This window comes from Pseudorca crassidens, chromosome 10 (assembly GCF_039906515.1).
Source record: "Pseudorca crassidens isolate mPseCra1 chromosome 10, mPseCra1.hap1, whole genome shotgun sequence".
NCBI lineage: Eukaryota > Metazoa > Chordata > Mammalia > Artiodactyla > Delphinidae > Pseudorca > Pseudorca crassidens.
In genome coordinates, this window is record NC_090305.1 from 44,050,743 (window position 1) to 44,070,544 (window position 19,802).

General features: G+C 38.4%; 1 protein-coding gene across 30 annotated transcripts in view; it reads right to left on the reverse strand.

Annotated features, from left to right (window-relative positions):
• Nucleotides 1-19,802, reverse strand: part of DST (dystonin) — a 499,741-nt gene that overhangs the window by 36,211 nt on the left and 443,728 nt on the right. For all 30 annotated transcript variants that reach the window (XM_067753487.1, XM_067753485.1, XM_067753482.1 and 27 more), the window contains 10 exons: nucleotides 19,239-19,442; nucleotides 17,743-17,974; nucleotides 16,696-16,922; nucleotides 14,922-15,044; nucleotides 14,688-14,789; nucleotides 12,532-12,633; nucleotides 10,070-10,243; nucleotides 9,599-9,754; nucleotides 3,007-3,204; nucleotides 2,533-2,661 (listed from right to left, as the gene is read on the reverse strand). In XM_067753487.1, coding sequence (XP_067609588.1) covers nucleotides 2,533-2,661; nucleotides 3,007-3,204; nucleotides 9,599-9,754; nucleotides 10,070-10,243; nucleotides 12,532-12,633; nucleotides 14,688-14,789; nucleotides 14,922-15,044; nucleotides 16,696-16,922; nucleotides 17,743-17,974; nucleotides 19,239-19,442 — 1,647 coding nt within the window. The remainder of the gene's footprint in view (nucleotides 1-2,532; nucleotides 2,662-3,006; nucleotides 3,205-9,598; nucleotides 9,755-10,069; nucleotides 10,244-12,531; nucleotides 12,634-14,687; nucleotides 14,790-14,921; nucleotides 15,045-16,695; nucleotides 16,923-17,742; nucleotides 17,975-19,238; nucleotides 19,443-19,802) is intronic.

Consider the following 19,802-nt stretch of genomic DNA (forward strand, 5'->3'; position numbering starts at 1 on the left):
ATCCCAAGCCCCTTATTATATACTCAACACCATCCAGCACACAGAATAACCCTGACACATTCAAACTTTCCACTATACTGAAAGAACAACTAAACCTATAGCCACACTCTGCCTACCAAGAAGTCTTAGAAATGGTGCTATTGTTATCAATCCACCCCACACGTGAAGCAGTAATGTTAAATGTTATCAAGAAAGGTTTCAATGTACAGTAACCAATCAGTTCTGTGACCTTGGGCGAGTAACGTAACTTCCCTGAGCCTCGATTTCCTTCTCTGTAAAATGGGTTCTCTAAGTCTCTCCTCGGAACACAATACAACAACTGTAATATTGGTTTTTTGGTATAATTTAATTCTATGCTCAGAAGACACACAGTGGATAGAAGGTGAAGACCCAGTACGGTAAGACATTTAAGTTGATGACACAGACTTTGGAATCACAGTAGCCAAACTTGTGGTCCTATGAATATTCTTCTCAGTTATAACATTTTTAAAGCTTTCAACTAGAATGCAGTGTGTATCTTCTATAGAGAGTATAAAAATACTGCTTAAACAAATTTAGAATTTAAGATAAATGAAACACCAGTTACACTCACGTCAAAAGTAAGACCAGTTCTATTCCATTGATTCAATTACAATGTGAGTCAAATCATAGCTCCCACTGAAAAATTACATACTATCTAATACTTCCAACTTTTTAATTTTTAAAATTGAGATATAATCCATAAAAATCAGCATTTTAAAGTCTAGAATTCAGTGTTTTTAGTATTTTCATAAGACTGTGCAACCATCACTACTAATTCTAGAATATTTTTATTGCCTCAAAACTTTGTAATTTCTTAAACCTTAAAAAAATCCCTCTCTCAACATATTTACAATATCACCCACTGAAAGCTTTTAATCAAAGCAAAGCTTCTAAATACAGCTAAATCTCAGGAAACAGTAATACTCCAAGTTTTCTAGTTTCCTTCATGTCTAACAGAACCAAATCAAAAGAACATGACTAAAACAGTATTACAAGTATCAGTAACTCTTTAGAATTTCTTAAATCATGGAATTCTATAATCTGGCAAATGATATCAGCAAACATCCTACCCAAACCAAATATGCTGATAAGTAATATTTTTCTAAAATAAAATATTCTAAAGATAAGCTCTTTGCTTTCCAACTTTTTACTTATACTCTTCTAAATTACCATTTAAAAATATTTGTTTATTAGAGAACCATCTCATGCATGTTTGTTCAAGAATTCATTAAACTTATACTTAATGGACTGTAATAGCTATGCAAGTACTTCTAGGAAAGTAAGGAGGTATCTGGAAGACAGCCAGATTTTATGGAAAAGACAAGTGCTCCCAAGTTAATTAGTCAATTACTTTTTCAGTGAACAAATGGGTCCCTTGTAGCACCAAGAAAACAACATATTAACAACAAGAAAACCACATACACAATGATTTTCTAAAAGAAGGAATAGAGATTCTAGGAAATTCTCTATAGGATTAATAGGATTCATTTTAACTGCTCATGGCAATTGTGAAATGAATAAGATGTTACTTCTGTTGTATTTCTTCACTCCACCTACAAGATGGTCACTTCCTCTCCAAATCATCAAATTCAAAATTATTCCCAACAAGTGCAGTTTTATTAGTAAGATCTTACAACAACACTAGGCATGACTAAAGAGTACAGACTTTCACGTACAATGGCCCATTTCTTTTGCCAAATCCCTAAGTACTTCTACTTTTATTTCCTAAGAAGCATTCAACATTTGAAAAAGACTGTTTTCTCTTAGAACTTCTAGAGCTAAATTATGATGGGACACGAATAGGAAATGTCAGTAGGTCAAATGTAGTCTAAATTTAATTTCTCAGCCCATACTTCTAGGAAAGAAAGCCAGAGTCTCAAGTTTCATTATTTTTCCTCCTTATCTTTAAGAGTTGACAGCGCTACAGACTCTGGGCGGGAACAGCCCACAGGCATGATGTGATGCTCCGGGTCAGACAATTAAACAGAAGCCTCCTCTTATCCAAACCTGGTGGGTGTGAGGTTGAAGATACGGCCCCATCACCATTAAAAGGAGCAAATATGTAACTTCATTTTCACAGAACAAGAGCATATTTTCCAGCCTTCCATGAAACTGGGTGGGAATCTCATGCTCACAGCAGTAATTGTTAAGTCCATTTTGATTCCTTTAGGGATTTTTCTTTCCACTCAAGGAGCCACAGTTTATAATTTACCCAATGTTATATTACTATCCATACAAGTTTATCATTTTATGGGGGAAGGTCTGCTTCTAAAAATTGCCTAGACTGCTAAAACCTCTTTTCATACACTGACACACTAAACTTTAAAATAAAGAATAGGTTCTGACTTTAAAAATTTAATCAACAGTGTTTCTAGCACTTATATATAGAGATTTCTGCTGCAAAACTGGATATCCTTAAACCTTCTCCCACAGTTTGTTTATCACCAGGGCCTACACAAAATAGTCAGTCTCTTAATCTGAGGCTAGAGCTATAGGAAATAATATAGTTACCATGTGGGCATTAAGCTGTTCCCTGGCTGTTTCCGGTAAACCTCCCAGAGGCTTGGATGCTAACAGATGGCGCTCTGTGTCGGTCAGCCACTGTTGCAAATCCTCGATTTCGCCGTGGAACCCTTTAGCCTGGAGTGAGAGAGAGGTTCAAGTTTGGACCCCAGATATGGTCACTTTGAAGCCAAAAATGAAGCTTAAACAATCCCAGCCTGCTAAGCCTCTCCATGCATTTTGAACAAGGGCAGGGGCCTCTGGACCACTTGCTTTTCTTCAGCAGGAGAACCAGCAATAAAACTATCATGCTAAGAACTGGAGAGCTGTGTTCTTCTCAGCTCTGTCCTTTATCCCACTTGTTTTTACTCTTCTCCTTGAAGTATAAAAACTAAACAGGGGTGTGAAAACCAATAAAAGAAATGCCATGTCATCTTGGTCTTGAAGGCACCAAAAAGTTTCAGGATTTATTCTCTCATTCACCTGGCGCAAGGCACCATCCAGCTGCTGCTTCCTTTGTTCTGTTTTTTCCAAAACATTTTGCCAGCGTTGATTCAAAACCTCTAGCTTGTTCTGAAGGTTGCTGACTTCTTCTCCGGCACTTGATTCGATTAGATCATTTCCTGCTTTCTTCACAGCTTCCACGGTGGACTGATGGGCTAATACATCATTTTGGAGCACCTGAAAATATTCAGATTAACACTTAATATGTTCGCTAGTTTGTAACATGCTAGCATCGCTTCTAATGCAATTCTTTTATTTCCTGGTTATGAAACGTTCTGAAGCTACAACATATACATAGAATTTTAGTACTAATGAACTTTTTAAAATGGAGAACTTCCTTTCCCTTAACTTTGCAGCTTTATTGGGTATCTCTTCAATCTACCAACATTCCCTGAAATGATTATGTTGAGAACATAGCTAGTTCTACCCACTAGAAGAGTTTTGAAACTGATGACATTAAGTATATAGAGATTATAGTTAAAAGGCTCTAAAAATATTCATTTGATTCAATCTCACTTTAATTGAACTTAATTTTCATGTCCTGAGTAAACAATTTTGAAGATATATATTGCTATATGTTCAAATATAAAATTAATACATTGCCATGTTTTACAATTAGCACTCTTAAAAAGGAAACATGAGAGATTACGACAAGCAACTATATGCCAATAAAATGGACAACCTAGAAGAAATGGACAAATTCTTAGAAATGCACAACTTTCCGAGACTGAACCAAGAAGAAATGGAAAATATGAACAGACCAATCACAAGCACTGAAATTGAAACTGTGATTAAAAATCTTCCAACAAACAAAAGCCCAAGACCAGATAGCTTCACAGGAGAATTCTATCAAACATTTAGAGAAGAGCTAACACCTATCCTTCTCAAACTCTTCCAAAATATAGCAGAGGGAGGAACACTCCCAAACTCATTCTACGAGGTCACCATAACCTTGATACCAAAACCAGACAAAGATGTCACAAAGAAAGAAAACTACAGGCCAATATCACTGATGAACACAGATGCAAAAATCCTCAACAAAATACTAGCAAACAGAATCCAACAGCACATTAAAAGGATCATACACCATGATCAAGTGGGGTTTATCCCAGGAATGCAAGGATTCTTCAATATACGCAAATCAATCAACATGATACACCACATTAAGAAACTGAAGGAGAAAAACCATATGATCATCCCAATAGATGCAGAGAAAGCTTTCAACAAAATTCAACACCCATTTATGATAAAAACCCTCCAGAAAGTAGGCATACAGGGAACTTACCTCAATATAATAAAGGCCATATGTGACAAACCCACAGCCAACATCGTCCTCAATGGTGAAAAACTGAAACCATTTCCACTAAGATCAGGAACAAGACAAGGTTGCCCACTCTCACCACTATTACTCAACATAGTTTTGGAAGTTTTAGCCACAGCAATCAGAGAAAAAAAAGAAATAAAAGGAATCCAAATAGGAAAAGAAGAGGTAAGTCTGTCACTGTTTGCAGATGATATGATATTATACATAGAGAATCCTAAAGATGCTACCAGAAAATTACTAGAGCTAATCAATGAATTTGGTAAAGTAGCAGGATACAAAATTAATGCACAGAAATCTCTTGCATTCCTATACACTAATGATGATAAATCTGAAAGTGATATTAAGAAAACACTCCCATTTACCATTGCAACAAAAAGAATAAATTATCTAGGAATAAACCTACCTAAGGAGACAAAAGACCTGTATGCAGAAAAATATAAGACACTGATGAAAGAAATTAAAGATGATACAAATAGATGGAGAGATATACCATGTTCTTGGATTGGAAGAATCACATTGTGAAAATGACTATACTACCCAAAGCAATCTACAGATTCAATGCAATCCCTATCAATCTACCACTGGCATTTTTCACAGAACTAGAACAAAAAATTTCACGATTTGTATGGAAACAGAAAAGTCCCCTTATAGCCAAAGCAATCTTAAGAAGGAAAAACGGAGCTGGAAGAATCAGGCTCCCTGACTTCAGACTATACTACAAAGCTACAGTAATCAAGACAGTATGGTACTGGCACAGAAACAGAAATACAGATCAATGGAACAGGATAGAAAGCCCAGAAATAAACCCCCGCACATATGGTCACCTTATCTTTGATAAAGGAGGCAAGAATATACAATGGAGAAAAGACAGCCTCTTCAATAAATGGTGCTGGGAAACCTGGACAGCTACATGTAGAAGAATGAAATTAGAACACTCCCTAACACCATACACAAAAGTAAACTCAAAATGGATTAAAGACCTAAATGTAAGGCCAGACACTATCAAACTCTTAGAGGAAAACACAGGCAGAACACTCTATGACATAAATCACAGCAAGATCCTTTTTGACCCACCTCATAGAGAAATGGAAATAAAAACAAAAATAAACAAATGGGACCTAATGAAACTTAAAAGCTTTTGCACAGCAAAGGAAACCATAAACAAGACCAAAAGACAACCCTCCAAATGGGAGAAAATATTTTCAAATGAAGCAACTTACAAAGGATTAATCTCCAAAATATACAAGCAGCTCATGCAGCTGAATAACAAAAAAACAAACAACCCAATCCAAAAATGGGCAGAAGACCTAAATAGACATTTCTCCAAAGAAGATATACAGACTGCCAACAAACACATGAAAGAATGCTCAACATCATTAATCACTAGAGAAATGCAAATCAAAACTACAATGAGATATCATCTCACACCGGTCAGAATGGCCATCATCAAAAAATCTACAAACAATTAATGGTGGAGAGGGTGTGGAGAAAAGGGAACCCTCTTGCACTGTTGGTGGGAATGTAAATTGACATAGCCACTATGGAGAACAGTATGGAGGTTCCTTAAAAAACTAAAAATAGAACTACCATATGACCCAGCAATCCCACTACTGGGCATATACCCTGAGAAAACCATAATTCAAAAAGAGTTATGTACCACAATGTTCACTGTAGCTCTATTTACAATAGCCAGGACATGGAAGCAACCTAAGTGTCCATCGACAGATGAATGGATAAAGAAGATGTGACACATATATACAATGGAATATTACTCAATCATAAAAAGAAACGAAATTGAGTTATTTGTAGTGAGGTGGATGGAGCTAGAGTCTGTCATACAGAGTGAAGTAAGTCAGAAAGAGAAAGACAAATACCGTATGCTAACACATATATATGGAATCTAAAAAAAAAAAAAAGTGGTCATGAAGAACCTAGGGGCAAGATGGGAATAAAGGCACAGACCTACTAGAGAATGGACTTGAGGATATGGGGAGGGGGAAGGGTAAGCTGGGACACAGTGAGAGAGTGGCATAGACATATATACACTACCAAACGTAAAATAGATAGCTAGTGGGAAGCAGCCACATAGCACAGGGAGATCGGCTCCGTGCTTTGTGACCTCCTAGAGGGGTGGGATAGGGAGGGTGGGAGGGAGGGAGATGCAAGAGGGAAGAGATATGGGGATATATGTATATGTAATACTGATTCACTTTGTTATAAAGCAGAAACTAACACACCATTGTAAAGCAATTATATTCCAATAAAGATGTAAAAAAAAAAAAGGAAACAAATGATCACAGAATACCTTTTTTTTTTTTGCGGTACAGGGGCCTCTCACTCTTGTGGCCTCTCCTGTTGTGGAGCACAGGCTCCAGATGCGCAGGCCCGCGGCCACGGCTCACGGGCCCAGCCGCTCCGTGGCATGTGGGATCCTCCCAGACCGGGGCACGAACCCGTGTCCCCTGCATCGGCAGGCGGACTCTCAACCAATGCGCCACCAGGGAAGCCCACAGAATACCCTTTTATCATCTCTGGTTTTAAGGGTGCTAGAGTTAACTGCTCAGGTGACAGGAATGAACCCCAGGAGGCCCTAACGTTAAAGGGAAAGAGATTTCACCATTTACTGGGGAATATGTGAGTCCAGCATTCCACGATTTAGCTGTTCTCTTACTAGAAAATACGATATGAAATGCCTATGACAGATCCCAGTAAATAATGCCTTCTTATTCTATTATCCGGTGGGAATATAAGAATAGATTAATAACACTTAAATGCACTAACATGGGGCAAGAGTGGTAAGTGCAAAAAACAACTGCAGGCTAAAAAAATCAATTTCTTATACTGAAAAGAATTACCTCAAAGAACAAATACAGCTTAGTAACAGTTTCCTTTCAAGAAGACTGCTATGCTTTTGGAAACCAGAAGAAACCTTCCTCTATTGTTGGTAAAAGTCTGTGATAACCCTTCCCCCTACACTCAGACTCGGGTTGGCAACAGGAGAGAAGAGGAGTGTCATCTGTCGTCCTGGGAGGGACAACCCACATCTGGGAAACCCAGACCAGAAGGATTTCAGGCAAGGGCACGAACCGTCCCTGATCACTGCTTCTCTGACTCCATCCACTTGTGTTCTGAGGCATCTGGTGAGGGAGGTTTTTCAAAAGTTATAAAATCAACTGAGTAAGGAGTGATCTTTATAAGAAGCAGGTACTTGGATATGTTAACGTAGGCACCACTTTCAAAAGGTAAGAATTAATATTTTCACAGTCAAAACATAAAAGATAATTCTGTAAAATTTGTTCTTATAAATGGTCGGAGCCCTGCTACATAAGCCACGGCCTAGGAGCCAGAGAAGAAGGCGGGACAGGGATGGGAATCTTCCCTCCCTTCCTCCAGCAATTGTGCTGGCAATTCTGAGTCCTTGAACTTTGACCTTCAGAAATGGAATCAGAGTGGGGAGTGAAGGATTGGGAGTTTGGGGCCAGCAGATGCCAACTAGTATATATGGAGGGTGGATAAACAACAAGGTCCTACTGTATACCACAGGGAACTATATTCAATGTCCTGTGATAAAATATAATGGAAAAGAATATATATGTATAACTGAATCACTTTGCTGTACTGTGGAAATTAACACAACATTGTAAATCAACTATACTTCAATAAAATTTTTTTAAAAAGAAAGAAATGGAAGGAGAAAATATCCCTGACTAAAGGAAACTAAAGGTCCCTAACTCATCTCCACCAAAATAACTGGACAAGGGTGCCGCATGTTCCCACCTCTACCATCTTCTACAAAGTTCCTGTCACTGATGTATGTGACTTTTAGGACAATGGCTGAGTTTATGAAAATGTAAATGCTATAAACTCACCCTATGAGAATAAACATTTTGGTTACATGCAGAGTCAGTGTGACTGGTCATTATTGCTCTTAGCAAAGGTATAATATAGATATTAAATGAGGACAAATATTAATGATGCAAAATAAGTCCTAATTGCTTAATCAGATATGGCTGGGCAATGATTATAAATACAGACAGAAAGAGGTAAAAAAGGAAGAAAAATTTAAATTAGGGAACAATTACTGTAGGGAAACACATGAAGGAAGAAGAACTAAAGCAAGAATAATCAAAAATATCATGATCTTAAAGCGCTATAAACCTCTTATTTTAAAATGCTGTTAATATGTAAAATAATCAAATGTTTCTATATGATAATCAAGGAAAACTTATTTAAGATTAGGATTAAGGACCTAACTTTAAGTAAGACACCACTATAATGTGTATGTTAAAAGTTCTATGAAAGCCTGCTGAATGTCAGGATAAACTCTACTGGGCATAAATTCTATTCATTAAGCCTCGTTGACTTAAGACGGGGAATTTTCTGTTAATAATCATCAACCAAGTGCCACAAAGATGACAAAATATGAAACTATTTTGCATATATCTCAAGATAAAAATTTTCCACTTATAAGCTTTCAATCAAGTACATGACATGTAAAAACTCTTCTAAACATAATAAATAGTTTAAAAAACTACCTCGGAAAGAAAAGGACTAAGACACAAAAAGCCAGTGAAAAGTAAGAGAAAGAAACAGAAGGACAAACCCCAACATGATGAGAGATGTACAGACAGACAGAAATATATGACAAGCCAAAACACAGCAAGGGAGAGACGCGTGGAGGGAAGGGTGACCAGAGGAAACACGCACAGAGCCTGCAGGATAACTGTGACTTGCCAGGCTGCCCCCAACAGCTTTTAAAACTATGTTACCTTCATCCAAGCACAGGTATAATCAGAAATTTAAACCTCCAGTGTTGGTCATGCAGTCCTCCTAACGTTTAGCCAAAAATTCCCCATTCTTGCTATTTTTGACAATAACTGCCTTGACCAACGAGAAAAACATTTTGATTATCACTTTCCCGTCGCGGAGCACAGGCTCCGGACACGCAGGCTCAGTGGCCATGGCTCACAGGCCCAGCCGCTCCACGGCATGTGGTATCTTCCCGGACCAGGGCACGAACCCGTGTCCCCTGCATTGGCAGGCGGACTCTCAACCACTGCGCCACCAGGGAAGCCTGATTATCACCTTTTAAGAAGTGCATTTTAAGTAGTTCAACCTTATGTCGCCAATGTCAAATAGGAACATGGGTTAAAACCATAAATGCCTAAAAAATCAGCAGACCAGAAACATCTGGTGACACTAGAAATGCAGAGAGAAGAAAGAGAGGATGCAGTAACAGCTACGTACATGATGCTTGGCGAGTTCAATTTCAATGGCCTTGGGGTCTCCTCCGACAGGCTTCTGTTCGCTGAGCAAGCCCTCAGTGTGCGTGAGCCACGCCAGCAACTCGTCCAGTGCGTGCTGGAACTGCCCCAGTGCTAACAGAGCGCCCTCCAGCTTGTGCTGCAGACAGAGAGGAAGACAATCGATCCACGAGTCTGATAGGATGGATGACCCACATTTATAAAACAAGAGTGAACTGTTCAATTGCTTCATGCTGCATAAGTCTTTAAGCAAATCCAATGAAGCCCAATCATCATATCCTCATATATTTTAAGTTTGAAACTTTGTGGTTAAAAAAACAGCATGTGAGAAGCAGGAAAAGTTCCAAGGAAATAAAAGAATTTAGGGGCTTCTGAAGTTTATGTCCAGGATCCCTTAATTTTACTTTTTAACAGTTATTTTACATTATTATATGAACCTGAAATTGGTATTTACCTGTCTATTGATGATCCTCTCATCCAGACTGTCCCATATCAATTTCAGCTCCATCAGTGGGTCCTGAACAGTGTGTTTATCACTTTCTTCTGTTACTTTCTTTAGCAGGAGCTCTGCCTGATGGTTCAGTCTCTCCATTTCTATCTGTTGTTGATACGCCTCTGACTTAAATTGCTATTTTTTAAAAAAGAAGGCATACAAGGAAAATTTGTTATACATCAGTAACTTTATCTTTTTATTTTTTTGGAATTTTTGAATTTTATTTTATTTATATTTTTATACAGCAGGTTCTCTTCAGTAACTTTAAACAAACAAAAATTCTACAGGTTAGATGTTTGTTCTAATTCACACTTTTTATTGGGATGGGGTGAAGAGGAATAAAATCTAACACAGGGTTTACTGATGAAAAAACTGTAGATAAAAAATGATGAAAAGAAATCTTTTCTCACACCTGAAACTAGCACAACATTGTAAATCAACTATACTCCAGTATAAAATAAAAATTAAATTAAAAAAAAGAAATCTTTTCATTCAACGTTTTCTGATGGAACGATTTTTTATTTATAATTTTGCTATTTCACTTCTGTTCTCTACAATAAAGAACTAACAAATTTCAAGGATGAACTTCTTCCAGGGTCTAATTATACATATTCAATAAATGAGTTCTGAAATTATAGGAAAGAAGAAAACAAAATATATATTGACATATATGAAACCCAGAAAAAAAATCTCTAAGAAACTCACATTATTTCCTGCTCAAAACACACACACATCTTGCAGTCACTGAACGCTCTGTGTTTTCTGTAGCTATGCTGTGTTTGTTTATTTATTTATATTATTTTTCTTTGTGGCCATGCTATGCGGCTTGCGGGAATCTTAGTTCCCTGACCAGGGATCGAACCAGGTCCTCGGCAGTGAAAGTGCTGAGTCCTAACCAATGGACCGCCAGGGAATTCCCTGCTATGCTGTGTTTATTAGTATTTATTTATCCTTTGCACTGACTCAGAATAACATTACTCTCACTTGGTGCTTAATGACATGTAGGTAATAATCCTGGCTTTGCCAACCAATACAGGTTAGCCAGTGGTTACATGTAATAGGAAACTGTCTTTTCATAAAGTATTGATTTTAATCTCTAATAGTAAATAATTAAATAATAAAGAATTAATGGCTAAGCAGTATCAATTTTTTTCAAGCAAGTTAAAATAATAATTAAAAATAATAACAAAAGCATAGTGAACACTTGCTATAGTCAAGTTGTTCTCAACAAACTTATAAAGAAAATCATTTTATCCCCAATTAAGGTAAGGACACAGAAGTGAGAGCAGTTAGACAAATTTTCTGAGGCCATTTGGCTAGTAAGTGGATGAAGGGAGATGCAACTTCAGACACCTGATTTAAGGGCAAGCACCTCATCCAGTGTGCTGTATGAAAACTGCTGAGATATATGTAAAACCCAAAAAAACCCCTCCTCCACACCTGTAATTGTACATAAAGGATATCATGTGTTTACTACATGAGCAGACAGAGTAAAAAAAAAAATCACCATCTAATGATGGTAACAGTAAAATTCTCAAGAAGAAACAATTTTTTTCTAAATGAAATATTCTATATCACACTTAGAGATAAAAATGCTACTCTTTTAAAGCCAGATAATAATTTTATGTAAAAATCTAGTAGAGTTCATTGAAAGGGCTGTGATGTCTCTGTAGATAGAGACTTTAAAATTAGGGAGGAAATAGCTGCTCCCACTTTGATAAATGAGCATCAGCACAGAGGAATTCAGAGGAAACGGTTCAGCCATTTTCACAGCTGGAGATCAAGAACCACAAAGGAAAAAAATTACAGAGGAAAGCAGATGGGAAACAACAAGCATTTACAAAACAAACGTTTTGGGAAACACTATGATCCCATCCAATCCCATCCACTCACGGGATCCTTCTTTAGCCTGTTGGACTAATTGAATTACTCTGAACACAACAAAGAAAACAGAAATGTTGCTGTATATGTATCAGTGACAATAACACACTACAGAATAATAAAGTTCTAAAAACCCTTACAGTATAGTATACATATGTAATATGTCAAACACACACACACACACACACACACACGCCCCCATACCTCATCCTACACCCAGTATGAGGATATATGAAAGGCTATAAATCAAATCTTACGAGTGCTTGACTCTGGTTACATAACATTTTGTTTTGCTAATTTGCATTTTTCTGATTTTTCTATAATGAACAGGAATTGATTTAGTAAGAAAAACTACTAGTATTTTGTATCCTTTATTTAACGAGCACTTATACATAACCTATTATGTGCAGGCACTATATTAAACCAGTTCCATAATCAAAATGTAACACTTCAATTATATAAAATAAATTTGCATAAAGCATCCCATGAATCAAGAACTTAAAAATGCAACGTTTGATGAATTTCTCAGCTCCTACCCATACCTTCAGCTCCTCAATCTGCTGCTTGACAGTTTCAAGATCTGTTCCAATTGGAGACAATGAAGCCAATTTGCCACCTGCAATATCTACCCAGTCGAATATTGCCTGAAAAACACGTTAGGTCATGTTATTATAACAGTATATTTGAAATTACTACAACACCTCAAGTGCAATAGAAAAGTATAATCATAAATCTGTAAAGATATTAAGCAATGAGCCTGTTTTACAAATAAGGTAAAAGTGGCAACATACTGGAACAGTTATCCCAAATATGAAATAGGTGAAACCTCCAATTTTGCATCCAAATTTGTAGAAGAAATTCTATCTTGAATAGAATCTTAGAATATTGAGAACTTTCAAGAAAAGTCTATTTGAAAAAAAAGTTTTATAAATTCACCACACAAAATAAAATTCTCTGTACTCTGTCTGCCTAAAAGGCAGATTGTATAAATATATTGGGAGAAAAAGATTCAAACCCATCTGTTCATTCAAATAATCAAGAAGTTTACTGTTTGGCATGTGAAACAATTTGTCTCAAGTAAACTCTTCTGTATTACTGAGATTAGCATTAAAATCCTGCACGTATAATGATTAAGACCATTATTCTGAACTGCGACAAAACTTCAAAATCTCCTATCTTCTTGTTCGTTTTAGGCAACACAAACAATCTTTTTTAAAAAGGCTCCACTCACATTTTTTTTTTTCAGGTTCTGAATACACAAAATTATTCTGCCATTTAATGAAGTTGCCAGGCCATACAGTACTGAGAAAAAAAACCTTGGGAAATATCTGGTAGTTTAAACTGATCATGATAAACCCTAAGAACGTGAGCAGCAACTTGGGAAATAAAATGCCTTTCACTTTACAATCAAACCTTGAAACCTCTGGAGTGTCTGCAGCTTTGGACACTTACCTACAGCTCTTTTAATCCATCACTGCCTTTCATCCCCACACATGTGATGCTACTGACCTAGGACCAGCAGGACCTGTGATGGGCCTTGTTTTTCTAGCAACGGTGATGAGACAAGCCTTCGTGTCCAGCTGTGACCCTGACCTCCTGGGGCTAACGGGTGCAGTGGTGGCAGAGCCATCTCCAGCCCCAGGAGAGGATACAACCTCTGTGACCCACCAAACGAATTTGAAAATCACGATCTGGCCTCACAGATGGACGTAGAGCTTGACTGGTTACTGGCCACTGCTATCCAACCAATAAATTATCACTTTGGTTAAAAAAAAAGGAGTGGGGGGGTTATAATAAGGTGTCACTTGTAGTGAATTTTTTATATATTTGCAAAGTTCAAAACACTTTTCTGCTGGCATAAAGCTGGGCTTGTGATATTTATTTTTATAAATATAGAAATGAAGTGGCCTAATAAAAGGGAAAAGATGTTCTCATCTGAGCTTTAAAAATAATATTCTCTTGGTGTTATGGAAATACTTAGAGAGGCCTTTTCCATATGGTTGGATGAAGGATTCAACTGCTGCCACTCTGTTAGGAAATGGAATAAAGTTAAGGAAGGTAGGGAGAGAAATATCCCTGAGTTGGCCTCAACTGACAGGAGAATTTTTAATATTAAAAAAATAAACTTAAAAACTAGTTAATGAATTGAATGAGAACCCTTGAGTGATGTGAAAAACAACCATTAAAAGGAATTATATACATGGGAAAGAAGAAAACACTTTTTGCAAGACAGATTATGACCTAATAAAATAGAAATCTATTTTAGTTCACCGAGAACACTGGCTTCAAATCAAATTTCTTTACATCTGACTTGTGCTACACTTAGTGACATTTTTAGATAGTGTTTACTCCTTTCATTTTATTCCACTCAACTCTAGAGCAGAGCTCAGACTCAGCTCCATTTCACTGTCTGGTGTTGAGCCATTTATGAAAAATACTGTGACTTTCACTTTAAAAAGTTAAAATATTTCTTTTCAAAGTAAATTTCACTGAATGTGTGTATAAGAATGTGTTTAGGGGTGTATATGAATCTGTACATATCTCCAGTGTCAGAAATCTCTTCGAAAAGGCAAAGCATGAATTGAAGCAGGTGAGTTAACTGCATCACACTTGCAGCTCCGGGGACATACTGATGCGTGAATTTGTAAGCATCACTTATCACCTGATCCCTCCCTCCAGGAGACCCTGTAAGCCTTACCTGCAGTCCATCCTGGTACTGAACAGCAGCCTGCATTGCCTCCTCAAGTCTGTCCACCCGGTCTTTCCAAGCTTTATTTAGAGAATCCCAGGCTGAATTTAACTACAATGTAAATATTAGAACTCTTTCAGTATCATATGCTAAGTTTCCGACTACTTCTATCAAATATGCTTTAGTTAGAAAAATCCTTTTAAAAAACCATTCTGATAAGAGTAGAAAATATGCAGGTTGTACCTCGTCTATACTCTTCTTAACAATGGGCTTGTCGGGTTCCCCGCAAGCGGCAATGAGTTCAGAACCCAGGTTAATAACCATATCCAGCTCTTCCTGCAATCCGTCTATCTCCTCCCTTATGACCTAGAATAAGAAATGACAGCCTTACTTTAAAGCCAAACCACAATGAAACTAAAAAGATGCACAAGACATTGATGGTAGTTATTTCTAGGAGGCAGGATTGTAATCAATTTTTATTTTCTTCATTCTGTTTTCTAAGTTTTGGCACTAAATTTTTTCAACAAGGGAACACAAGAGCCATTTTAAAGAAAAATCAGTGTCCTTTGAGGAACAAATGTCAAATGCTTATTATAAAGACAGTATTTAGGAAATAATTCCATGTAACATATACCAGAATAAGTCTTTCAAAAAAAAAATCGACAATACTGAAAAGCATGGAAAGCCATTTTGTTTTTGTTTTTTAAACCAACTAGTTTGGCAACACACATTTAAAATAGACGTAAGTATCATATGAGTTCAGAGACTTCACACAAATTAATGTAATTTGCTTAGTAGATTTAGGATAATCTAACTCTAGATTTTCATTTTTACCCCAGGACATGTAAAGTACCAAACAAACAAACAAACAAAAACTATGACAGAAATGCAGTATTCTACCTTGCTTTCATTTTCTCGGTTAAGTACACTTATTCATTCAAGATGCATTTATTTACCAAGGATGAACATGCCCCAAACCAGGCATCGGAGATACAGAGAAAATTAGACATGACTATTCCACTCAAGGGGCTCTGAGTCCACTGGGAAAGACAGAGGTACAGTCAACGATAAGTCATGCTGTGCGTTAAGTCCTTTGCGTGATGAGAATGTTATATGGATGGACTAACTCAGCTGAGTATACAAGAGGGTGGAGGCTGGCAACCCAACTGAACCTTGAAGCTTGAGTGGGATCTGCCAAGGAGAGTGGCAGGAAAGATATTCTAGGCTAAGGAAATAAAATGTGCAAAGATTCAGATGCTAGAAAGAGCACGGCAGCTTCAGAGAAAGCCATAAGAGAAGGAGCTTGGTAAAGGAGCAGTAGAAAAAAAATGACTTTGGAAACACAGGCCTGAGCTAGGCTGGGATGGAAAAGGCTGATACTGTGTTCCAGGTAGTTTGGACTTTAGGCAGTAGGCAGTGGACGCCTTGAGGGCTTTTAACCAGCAGGAGAGCAAGAGGAGATCTAGAGGGACAATGGGCAAAAAGGTTAGAGGCTGGTGGGAAAAGAGACTCCACAGGCAGGGGTACCGCTCAGATTACTTTCTTAGGCAAGAAAGAGAGATGACGAGGCCCCGAAGTAAGGCAGAAACAATGGGGATGGAGAGAAACTTTCTAAATAAACATTCTCCATGGGAAACCTGTGGGTGGACTCTGTCCCCTACTACATCTCTGTGCATTCCACTTTCAGGACCAAATATAAATTCTAATAGTGTAATTCCAAACATTTATACCAAAGGAATCCAACATTCATGCTACCACAACTTATTTTTTAAACTTTTTTTTTTTTTTTTTTGGTACGCGGGCCTCTCGCTGTTGTGGCCTCTCCCGTTGCGGAGCACAGGCTCCGGACGCGCAGGCTCAGCGGCCATGGCTCACGGGCCCAGCCGCTCCGCGGCATGAGGGATCTTCCCGGACCGGGGCACGAACCCGTGTCCCCTGCATCGGCAGGCGGACTTTCAACCACGGTGCCACCAGGGAAGCCCTATTTTTTAAACTTTAAATGAGATTCTCTGCTTACCTCTGCTGCTTCCTGCTGTTGTTTTACTACCGAGGGATCGATCCCAGGATCCTCCAGATCCCGGATGAAGTCTTGAGTATCTTTAGTGGTGACCACCAGTGACATGTGATCACACCAGAACTTCTCTGCTAATTCCATCACATCCAGTAGCTTGGCTTCCCTTTCTTCCACCAGTGTGTGTATGTTCTCCCAAATGAAAACCATTTGGTCTAGCTTATCCTGAACAGCTACAGAGCAGAACAATATCAAAAAGACACACCCTTTAAGCAATAAAGCACAACATTCTCATTCACCCAGGAACAATCATTCAATTTTCCAAGGATCTAAACCTGGACCAAATTTGGGTTGAGCCTAGTCTACTGGGTATCACTGGGCCCAGCCGCCTTTCCAGGCAAATACAGGACCTGAGGGTGTCCTGCTCCTCCGGAACCAAGGTTTCCTGACAAAAGACAATGCTCAGAGGCATGTGAACTCAGGGGAGACCTGAGTTCACCAAGGCTGGCCCTAGTATATTCTTTACGCTCTCCAAATCAAGAATAGAGATATCTGCTTAGTCGCAGGAACACAACAAAGTAGGATACATATTTTGGGCTTACTTCTAGAGTCCTCTTACCGTGAATTTCCACTGACCTCTGCACAGGCCCTTCCTTTTGACCCCAGCTCAGACATTTAAGGTGCTTGGCTAGGGTCCTGGTTGCCATTTCTGTGGCTATGGGACAGAGTACCCATGACATAAAGTAGTGGAGTCAGAGGAAAAAATACCCCTAGGTTTGGTCTTACTAGCATTATGCTTAACCAACTGATTTAAAGGGCCCAGAGAACATATGGTTTTTGTATCATGGCACATGTTGTAGTTACTCAACTGATTTCACAAACACAGGAAGACATTAACAAGGGACTGGTGTGCGCAGCCCTTCCACCCCAAACATGTCACATCTGCAATACCTTTTCTAAAATCTGGCATGCTGATATGCAACTGGACTGTCAAGGAACATTCACAATTGTTTTGAGTAAAGTTCAGTGGTTCCCTCATCCTGAAAGGATTACCTTTGGCAGATATGTCCTTGTCAGTGCCCTGGGACCGAGCGATCATCTCCTCTCCCCTCTGCCTGAGGGTCTCGTACAGAGGCTGCAGCTTCTCCATGTCCACGGCCACGTTCTTATTCTCACTGACCTGCTCCTTGATCTTCTCCACCTCTGCTGAGATGGAAGGCGGCTGCCGCAGACGCTCCACCACACGCTCCAGGCTCTCCAGGATCTGGTCGATCTTGTCGTGGAACTGGGAGTAAAACAGAAGGGCCATTTATGGAGGAAAAGACCTGTGAAGCCAAGGGTGGGATTTAAAATGATAACACACCTATCTAATGTCACAGTCAAGAATGAAACCTTGGCCCTTCTGTTAACACATCCATCCAAAGAGTTATATCCAGCTGGTGTGTGAAGACATTCCTAAAATCACAACTCATAGGCACCTCTCCGTGTCACACTGCTTATGGGGATGGGACTGCTTCTTGCAAATAACTGAGTAAATTCATTAAGAAACTGTATATGTTAATATATAATTGGACCACTTGACAGCAGCATTTTACTAGTGCTTCATCTTACCATAATTCAAATTAACTTTGAAAATTAGGTTCAATAATCTGGGTGTTTGTCTATCAACACTGATAGTTTTATTCACTTTTACTGATTATTTTGGCATCCTCGAAAACTTATATTATTAATGTAAAATTCATGGGCAGTTTTGATGAGATGAAAGGGATTTCTTAAGTTATGAGTTTCCTGAACTAAAAAATGTTTAAAAATTAAAAAAAAAACAGAAACCTTCCTGATGTTGTAATGGAAGTTTATATTTAATTCCTGGCCAAACACATAGTCAGATCCATGAAAGAATTTTAAATTTCCACTTGCAAAGGCACCACAGACAATGAAGCAAAGTTACGAACACTTGTTCATTTATAGATTCCACACTATCCTCAACATTAAAGGAATCATCGGTCAGGATTACAGAAAATGGACCGCTCTCATGCCAGTGTATCTAACGATAAAAACCAAAACCTTCAAAACGGAAAATCTGTAGGTAACTGCAAATCAACTTCTTGAAAAAGGTATTTTCAAAACGAAAAAAAAAAATCGATTTCCAACTGCAAATTTTTTCCTTCTTATTCAGCCTAGCATTCATAGTCTTTCTTCTATTGCTGTCTTGGGAATGTTTCATTAATGATGATAGTAACACTTTCTTTCATCTCTTCCAATGGCAAACACTGCATTCTACTCTGGATGGGCACTTGTTTAGGTATCTGGACAACGATGACAGCTGTATGCTTCTTAAATCATTGAAAATTATGTTTTATTTATATATAAGCAGGCGGAGAAATATAAGGATCGGACACTGGCAAATATCACCTCAGAGACCAAAACGTCAATACTCAGAGTTAATGCAGTGAAACAATTTTAGCTGGAATTGAATGAGCAGATCCGGGAAATGTCTTTCCACACTCTGCTGTCGGGGAGACCATCGCACTGCTGGTGCAAAGCATTACCTGAGCAGACTGAGAAATGGCTTCATCCAGCGCCACAGCCCGCTTTTTGACATCTTCTTTAATTTGACTGTAGAGAGTGTCAGCAGCCACGTACTTCTCTTGGATAGAAAAGCCTTCCCTTGGGCTCAATTCCAGTAACTGCGGCCCAGTTTTGTTCATCTTATCTATATGCGGCTTGTGTTCGGCTATCAACTCTCGCAGTTGCTATAACAAAGCAAACAGCGTCTCAGTTTCTCAGAGGCACACCTCCACAGTACAGCTGTCAACATCCGCAGCGCATCCAGCTGGCAAGAAACTCCACACAAACACCCTCTCGTCACAAGGCACTGAACGCACAACCCTCTGCCAGGGAGAGATCCCCTGACACAAAGATTAAACAACGGTCTGGTCATGTCAAAGTCCTTTTCAGGGTACATGCAAAAATGCTGGATGAGTGAAATAATGAATCCCAGTTTCATTACGCCTTTCCTACCGAGAGCAGTACAGTCTGACGAGAGTATTAGCCAAGGGTCATATTACATGAAAGGATTATGAACTCACTACATCCCAACCTACAGAGACTGA